This window comes from Lepidochelys kempii, chromosome 1 (assembly GCF_965140285.1).
Source record: "Lepidochelys kempii isolate rLepKem1 chromosome 1, rLepKem1.hap1, whole genome shotgun sequence".
In the NCBI taxonomy this organism is placed as follows: domain Eukaryota; kingdom Metazoa; phylum Chordata; order Testudines; family Cheloniidae; genus Lepidochelys; species Lepidochelys kempii.
In genome coordinates, this window is record NC_136380.1 from 120448078 (window position 1) to 120457477 (window position 9400).

General features: G+C 34.9%; 1 protein-coding gene across 5 annotated transcripts in view; it reads left to right on the forward strand.

Annotated features, from left to right (window-relative positions):
• MGAT4A (alpha-1,3-mannosyl-glycoprotein 4-beta-N-acetylglucosaminyltransferase A) overlaps nucleotides 1-8247 on the forward strand; it is a 160938-nt gene extending 152691 nt beyond the window's left edge. For 4 of the 5 annotated variants that reach the window (XM_073352549.2, XM_073352542.2, XM_073352568.2 and 1 more), the window contains 3 exons: nucleotides 911-977; nucleotides 3476-3588; nucleotides 3787-8247. In XM_073352549.2, coding sequence (XP_073208650.1) covers nucleotides 911-977; nucleotides 3476-3588; nucleotides 3787-3813 — 207 coding nt within the window. In that variant the 3' untranslated portion in view covers nucleotides 3814-8247. The remainder of the gene's footprint in view (nucleotides 1-910; nucleotides 978-3475; nucleotides 3589-3786) is intronic. The other variant, XM_073352558.2, reaches the window with a different exon arrangement.
• Nucleotides 8248-9400: the final 1153 nt, after the last annotated feature.

Genomic DNA, 9400 nt, shown 5'->3' on the forward strand with positions numbered 1-9400 from the left:
ACAGCTGTTACTCTGAAACCTGTGATATCTAATAATATCTTAAAGTATCATTACTTCAGTAGTCTTGCTTGGGGCCTACCCTTGCTTGGGGCTTTCCCACTATAGGAATGGTGAACCTGGATAAGAATTAGAAAGTTGATAACTGCTAATAGCTTTTCTCCGAGTATCCGGGCACTATGTTCTGACCCACCTGTTAATTGGAAGTAAGTAAAAGTTGTTTGACGACAGATTGTTCTGTAGATTGTTAATTATTGTTCTAGTGTTACAAACTGAGTTGTGTTTAGCTTTGGAAGTATTCTTAGTTTGTAGAAAAAGCAGCCAGCCCCAGTGTGGTGGGTCATAGGTTTCTGATCCTGCCGCCTCAAACTGCAGATGAGAACAAAAACCAACTATAGGAATATGATAAGCCTGAATACTCAAAAGAGAAATCAGCAAGTATCCAATTTCTTTCTGAATACAGCAGGCAGATTAGCTAGTCCTATTTTAAGATTAAAGTGTGCTGTATGGTTTCATGAGTGTCCTTTGTGTGGGGAAGAGGTTTTTTAATCTTTCTCTCCCCAAATCAGCCATGGAGCAGGCTTTACCCCGAGGGTCTTTTCTGGTGTGTGCCAGTATCTGCAATATCCTCGTCCTTTCAGCATATCAGTTCTTATGAGGGGCACTTTTCTTTTCTACCCTGAAGCCAAATACAGTCAGTTCTGGAACAGGTGTTTTGTTTTGTTTTGTTTTAAGAAAAGTCTATGCTATCAATAACATCTGTTTGCTCATAGAAATAGTAGGCTGGTGCAAAGTTTTTAGGAAAGTGCTCTAAATAGAGAACGAGGGCACCCACATTTTGCTCTAGCTTGCAAATTTATTAGATACATTTAAATAAGTGCTCTCATTTTGTTTTGTGCCTGTTTCATTTTAGAATGAAGACTTGGTATTAAGCAAAGAAACCAAAGACAAACGCTTAGAGGACGGTTATTTCAGGATAGGTAATACTCTGCACCATAGAACAGCAATTTTCGTTCTTTTACAAACATGGAAATAAAATTTGTTTTATTACTATATCAATTAGTAAAATGTTTTTTTTTTTTAAAGCCTTTATGTGGTTCTGATCATTCTCATTGCGTAACTGATCTTGTAAATGTTACTTGCCCTTTTCAGGTTAATTTAATGAATGACGTTCTGATGTGATCCTTAGCTATAGTGGAAAAAAAATGATTTTATTCATCACTTTTTAAAGTATTCTAATTAGTTTTTAATTCATTTTTATTTTGGTCTGTTAATAGCCTTTATATCATATTTATTCATCCTGATATAATCGAAGTTTCTACCTGTAGGAATACCAATATCTGTACCTGCTTAATGTAGTTTGAATATATTTAAGTCAAAATTTAATAGTTGGTTGCTTAAAATTTGACCCCTGAATCCACAGTTAGTTTCCTAACCAAAAGTGCCCTGATTTTCAGAGGTGTTGAACACCCACACCTACACTGAATTTAAGCTTTTTTATTCCTTATTAGTGCCTCTGCTGCTTAGTCTGTGTGCTGAGGCTATATGTACTGCAGTATTTGCCAATAAAAAACTGAAGCTTATGGCAAAGAGCTCTGAGCATTACGGAAGATTTTTGGGTCATGGTTTAAGGTTCCATCTTCCTACTATTAGACTTAAGCAAAAAAATAAAAAACCCTCAAAAACTTACTTATGGTGAATTACTGCAGCCAATTCATGACAGTAGCATTGCAAATCCATTTATTGAATAGATATTCACTAGTACTGTCGATTAATCACAGTTAACTCATACCATTAACTCAAAAAAAGTAATCACGATTAAAATAATGAATCGTGATTAATCGCAGTTTTAATAGCACTGTTAAGCAATAGAATACCAAATGAAATGTATTAAATATTTTGGATGTTTTTCTGTGTTTTCATATATATTTTATTCTGTGTTGTAATTGAAATCAAAGTGTACATTATTTTTTATTACAAATATTTGCACTGTAAAAATGATAAAAGAAATAGTATTTTTCAATTCACCTCATACAAGTACTGTAGTGCAGTCTGTTTGTTGTGAAAGTGAAGCTTACAAATGTAGATTTTTTTTTGCACTCAAAAACAAAACAATGTAAAACTTCAGAGCCTACAGGTCCACTCAATCCTACTTCTTGTTCAGCCAATTGCTAAGACCAATAAGTTTGTTTATATTTAAATGCTGCCCCCTTCTTATTTACAATGTCACCATAAAGTGAAAACAGGCATTCACATGGCACTTTTGTATCCAGCTTTGCAAGGTATTTACATGCCAGATATGCTAAACATTTGGATGCCCCTTCATGCTTCGACCACCATTCCAGAGGACATGCTTCCATGCTGATGATGCTCATGAAAATATAATGCGTTCATAAAATTTGTGCCTGAACTCCTTGCGGGAGGAATTCTACGTCTCCTGTTCTGTTTTACTCGCATTCTGCCATATATTTCATGTTATAGCAGTCTGATTATGACCCAGCACATGTTGTTCATTTTAAGAACGATTTGACAAAACGCAAAGAAGGCACCAGTGTGAGATTTCTAAAGGTAGCTACAGCACTCGACCCAAGGTTTAAGAATCTGAAGTGCCTTCCAAAATCTGAGAGGGATGAGGTGTAAAGCATGCTTTCAGAAGTCTTAAAAGAGCAACACTCTCATGCGGAAACTGCAGAACCCGAACCACCAAAAAAGAAAATCAACCCTCTGCTGGTGGCATCTGACTCAAATGATGAAAATGAGTCGGTCTGCACTGCTTTGGATTGTTATTGAGCAGAACCCGTCATTGGCATGGATGCATGTCCCCTGGAACGGTGGCTGAAGCATGAAGAGACACATGAATCTTTAGCGAATCTGGCACATAAATATCTTGCGATGCCGGCTACAACAGTGCCATGAGAAAGCCTTTTCTCACTTTCAGGTGACATTGTAAACAAGAAGCGAGCTGTATTATCTCCTGCAAATGTAAAGAAACTTATTTGTCTGAGTGATTGGCTGAACAAGAAGTAGGACTGAGTGGACTTGCAGGCTCTAAAATTTTACATTGTTTTATTTTTGAATGCAGGTTTTTTTGTACATAATTCTACATTTGTAAATTCAACTTTCATGTTAAAGAGATTGCACTACAGTACTTGAATTAGGTGAATTGAAAAATACTATTCCTTCGGATTTTTTACAGTGCAAATATTTGTAATCAAAAATAAATATAAAGTGAGCACTATACACTTTGTAATCTGTGTTGTAATTGAAATCAATATATCTGAAAATGTAGAAAACATCAAAAATATTTAAATAAATGGTATTCTATTGTTTAAAATTCGATTAATTGTGATTAATTTTTTAATTAATATTCCTAATAAGCCCTAATATTCACTTTCATTAGAAACCTTTCTACAAACCAGATCTTTTATTTGTTTGTCTGGAGATTGTTTATTCAGGATATGCTTTTGCTCATTTAAAGGTAAATTTGAAAGTGGTATAGCAGAAGGAACAGTTGACCCAAGTCTAAACCCTATTTTATCATTTCGGCTTTCGGTAATACAAAACTCAGCAGTCTGGGCAATTCTGAATGAGGTGAGATGTTGTATACTTTACCCCTTCCCTTTTAAAATCAGAATATCAAATATGAGATGTCTCTTAATTGCATCAACATATTTGAAGCTAAGAATTTTTGGATTAATCAGAAAGCTGTTTCTCTTTTATAATTGTCTAAACATTAAGATTCACTGTAATGTACTAAAATGTGTTTTTTTTCTCAATTCTTCATTTTAGATTCACATTAAAAAAGTCACAACCTGATCAAAATTTCTTTGGAAGAAAAGAGAAAATCTTTTCAAACGTTTCCTATAATATCCTACATCTTTAACAGTCAAAAATTGAAAATACTGAGCATGCACCTTATTCCAGTTGTCTTTTATTTTTCACTCGAACTCTACCTCTTGTGAAATCTACTGTAGATAAGAAGATTGTAAGTAACCCTGCCTGTCATATCCATCCAGAAACTGATGCTCCACACTGATAACGTTCATCTGAGATCCAAGTTGTCGTCCATTTTTACATGACTTTACCATCTTATGGTTGCCGAAGCCTGCTACTCTTAACCCGTACTATTTTGATAGTATAGTAATACGGAGAAGTTGTACATATTCTTACATTTCTTGAAGATGAAAAAATATAATTAAATAAATTTTATGAAGGGGGGTACTCTCGGGGTTCCATTTATTTTGCTATAACAAAACCCTCTTTTATAGATTATCAGGATATATTTATATCTATATCTAGATTCAGATATATAGATATAGATATATATTAAAAACATTAGGGATATTTAATTTATTAAAATTTGAAAAGTACATATTTTTATGCAGTAAAATTTTAAATGGATATAGGTTTTTTTATGGATTATCTAGCTTAAATTATCTTTCTATGTTTTTCTTTGCAACTGCAAACAACATAAAAAATTAATACCATATTTCAGCTATCCTGCCATTCTAAGAAAACTAAATTGAGTTTCTAAATTAAGTACTTTTGTACCACAAAATCTGTAAGATATTGTTCAAAGCATAAGCATGCCTTAATTGCCAGAGTTCTGAAGAACATTATTCTTGGGGGCTACCATATTCCACTGATTACAGGGCATAGCCACATAAAAAGCATGTTGAAATATCTTAATATTTCAGTATAACATAAGTGCTAAATCTGCAATGATTTTAAATTTAATCCATCACATTTTAGAGGGAGATTTCGATACCAAGCTATCACTTTTTAAAAACTTTGTAGACAGTTCTTAAACCGAATGAATTCATTCTCTGTGTAGAAGAGCATTCCCTATCTTTGTGCTGTAAATTTTGAATCTTGTCTCACATGTCCAGACATATGAATTCTGTTCAGTACCTTGAATGACTACAATCCTACATGATATTTTTATCAGGAAAATAATAGTAATCAGACACTTCTAAGTAACCTCATTATAGGTCTCTCTTTAAATGTTTTTATTTCAGTATTTACCTTACTTAAATGTTGTAGTGGGTGATTTTTTTTTTAAAGGGTGAGTCATGTCCAACTTCCATGGGAATCAATGAAAAGACTTCCACTGATTTTAATAGAATCAGGCCCAAAGTCAGTTTCCTGCCTTTTGCGCTTCAAGGAAAAGAACAATGCTTGTTTAACTGATGAGCAGCCCAGACAGTGTGAGCTCTTTGTGCTGCTACAGCATTGTTCATAACATGTAATGCCATTTAACAGTTCATTAAAATCTAGTAATTTTTTCATCACATCTCAGCATAGATCTGAGAAATTATTTGGGTTTAGTTTTCCCCCAATTGTATCTGCGAATGATGCCAATAATTTAAATTATAGCTATTTATTAAATTATATCATTACTTAATTTTTGAGTCAGATATATGTTTCTGAATATAACAAGCAATGCCAACTGTCTTATTGTTCCATGAAGTTAAAATGATTTATAATAAATTTACCAATACCATTGTTAGGTGCCTTTCCTCTGAGCAGTGTCTTCTTATGGGTTTATTCTGTCAGCCCAGCTGTTCCTAAAGCAACGTTCAACATATAAGAAACTCCTAACAACATCTCTAAATGTGTAGAAACTCACCCCAAACTGATCACATTTTTGTGTTGTTTTTTTGTTAGCTCTACCCTATATTTTTTTTGAAGAACTTTTTTCTAGAAGTCAAAATATTGAACTGAAATTTGTCAATTATCATCCATTACCTCCTTGATGATAAACTGATTTTTTTTAAAAGGATGAATTTATATTCTGTTTTGTTGGATCTTACTAGCAGGACCCAGAAATACCCTGGGACGCTATGACAGATTGCACTCTTAGTAAATGAATGTGCCACAACAGTAGAAGTGAATTTATTATAAATCATTTAGGGAGCAGGTTTTGTAGATTCAGACCTGATGTAATCAGGTATAATTCCATTGATTTCCTGAGAGTTTGTTCCTTAAATTAGAAGAAGGTAGGGGTGGAGAAAATTTAGCTTGTGGTGGTGTTGTTGAAAGAAAATTCTCTCTATCTCTACACACCATTGTTTTAGACTCTAAATTCTCAAAAATTCTGATTCACAAATCACTCCGAAGTGGTCTGCTCTCCTTTTTGGAGATCCACCTCTATATGGCCGAATAAGAGTATTTCAAATATTGCTGGACATTAGCCAGTTTCTGTATTGCATTCCTCCATAATTTTTTGATTAATAGACACTCCAAATCTACTTATGTGCATTATGTCAGCCAGAAACTATAGATGATAGATGTTATAGCTTAAGGAAATGTAGGTCTTTTTTCGAGCAGCTGGCATTTCCAGATACCTTAATTTTCTGATCAAATTGAGTTTAAATCCCCAGATTTTATGCCAATTAAAGCTTTTTCTTAAAATACTGGCTTTTTTTTTTTTTAACAATGACCTTTAGCAGGGCCCACAACAATTACAAAGATTTGGCCTATTCATAATGAAATCCTGTTTGGCTTATTAAGTGAATAGTCCTGCTGAAGACTTTTTGTGTGAGTGATGTAAGAAAGATTTGGCCTCATGTCGAAATATTCCCCCATGAATGAAAACAATCCCCCCTCTGAACAAGCTTCTACAGGCTTTCTGCTCTCTTAGGGACCTAAACTTAATTTATTTGCATTAATTGCATTATTTGACTATTTATACTCATAGGGATAAATGTAATGATTTTTTTCTTGCTAGCCATGGTGGTTTGGCAAAGCTCAAGGCAGGTATAGTAGTTATGGACCAGATTAGAATTCTCATCCCATCACTGCTTTTCTCAGCCTTTTAAAAATTTAAACTAGAAAATCATTAGGGTCCATTGTGAGTCTGAGATAAGATAAGATAGGTTTCAGAGTGGTAGCTTTGTATCCGCAAAAAGAAGGAAGGGTGTCACAAGTACTCCTCCGTTTTTTTGAGATAAGATACTGGCTAAATTTAAGGCAGAATGATTTTGTACTTCTGCCTTATAATATGCAATACGTATACCTTTGAGTATGTTGAGGGATCACGTTTAGTCTTTTGGCAAGACTAGACAATTTTGTACTTTTTCCTTCATTTTTCCCATAAGCAAGTATAAAATTTCTTCAGTAATTCCTTTTTTTTTTTGTTTGAAATATCTGCTCCAAAAGGAGTACAGTATTAATTTACATCTTGTGCTTCTAATCTGTGCTTTCCTCTGGGAACAAGAATACAAATTCATTCCAAGACCATTGTTTCATGAAATCAAGTGTTTGCTTAAGTTTTAGATTTCAGTGTTCTCTTGTGATTTCTGCTGTAAGCAGTGAGCTAGAACTCTAGGTAGCTTAATGTTGAGAACTATGAAACTTTGTTTCAAGGGGACAAACTTTGATATCTTTACATGACTGCGAGTCATCCTGCTCCCACTAATTTTATGGGTGCAGGATCAAGCTCCTAATTTCAAAACATCATTACTGTTAACTTTAATGGTAGCTGGCATGATGATCATCACTGGTGCTAAATGTTCCTATGAAGTAAGGAAGGGTGGTTGTTTTTTTTAAAAAAAAGTGTTAATTGGTGGCTGCCTGCAGGTCAGGAGCTCTCCCTTTGTGCCAGTGTACAGTAGGTCACAACAGGAATTCCCAGCCTCCCCAGGATCAAAAGTAGTATGCTTTACTTGTTGAAATGGTAATTTTTTCTTTGTTGCTCAGTGTTTGCTGAGATTTCAATAGATGACGTGGAGTGCATTCTCTTCAAGCCTGAAGAGGGGCTGATACACAACTGTAAAATGAACTGCCAGCAGATTTGGCATTTTAAGCTAAACATATTTTTTTCTATAAAAGATCAAATATTGAAGTTGTATTGTAACTAGTTTCCTGTTTAAAACCTGGTGCTTGAGTTTGATACTGAGCACTGCTTTTGCAAAATTGCCATCTTCATTTTCAGGGGTTTTTTTGGCAGGGGAGGGGGGGTGTCAGTTTGTACTCTTGCCTTGTAGAATCCAGTACTGTTAGATCCTGAAACATTATTTTCTGGCAAAACTTGTTCTGTACATTTTCCCCCACCTTTTTGTTAACCAATCCCTGCTGTAATAGATTTTTATAAATTGGTTAGATTTGTTTAAAACTTGCTGCTATCTTTGAAAACCTGGTATGGGTCATGTCAACTGTGCCTTTCATCAATGTTTCATGTGCCGCAGCTATCCATGTATATTTGAAATAAAGGCTTTAAAAAAAAATTCTGTAGTTCTTACATAAGCTGAGAGAGAATACTTCTGTCCCCAAGAGACCGAAGGTGTTGAGTCCAAATTTCAAAGTCAAAAGGCATGTTCAATAGGGATTGAATACAGTACTTTAAATGCCATGTATTTAAAGTACTGTAGAGCCTTCCATATTGAACAACAGTGGCTGCTGTTCAATAAGAAGTGACATACAAAAACCTCAGTGCTGGCCAAGAATTTAAGTTAGTAATAACAACAACAACTGCTAGCTTTTTCACAATAGTACCACTGGGCTAGGCTCTGTACAAACATAGTAGCAGACAGTCCCTGTTCCTAAAAGCTTACAGTCTAAATAGACAAGCCAAAGGGTGAACAATGTAGTGAACAGTTATGTCAGTTCCACACTTTTGAGGCGTGTTTGTGTTTAGGACTGGATAATGGAAAGAGTGGGGGGAGAGACTGGTATGGGTGAAATGAAGGTAAGGGAGGGACATGGTTGGAGCAAACAGCCAATCAGCATAGAACAAAAATAGTTTAATGCAAAATTCTAGAATGTTCTGAAGGGCCAGTGGTCTTGGTGGTTGGGTGCTTTTGCTCCTAGGGGCTGAAGTCTCATGCTGAGTGTCTACATTTTTTTGCCCCAAGGCTGTATGGCAGGGGAGGCATCACCTGGGTCTTAATATCCCTACAGTACAGGTGTGGGGGGTCATAGCTGTACCTTTGAGTCTATAGAAGTGGGCCCAATTTCAGCAGCTGACTCCAGCTACTTGGAGTGGCTGATGCACTGTAGGATGATAACCCACATAATATTGACATGGAGCTAGAACATGACTCTGAGCAGCAGTCAGGCATTATTAGTGTAGCTAAACTGTAGAAGCATTAAGCCTGAGAACCACACAATAATAAACCAAGCACTGCATCTTTAAAATAACTAGCCTCCATCTATTTGTTCCACTAAAATACAGTACTTATCCCATTAAAAAACATTAACAGTGAGAATTATGCTATTCAACTTATTCAGTTAGATTTATTACAAAAATGTACAGGTAGTTTATCTTGAGGAATGTACTGCAAAAGTATTCATACAGAATTACTAACATTTAATCATTAAAAATTGCAATAGACAGGTCAAGCTTTTTACACTTATCTACAAAGAAAATTTACAACCATTTACAACAAGAGATCTTAGATGT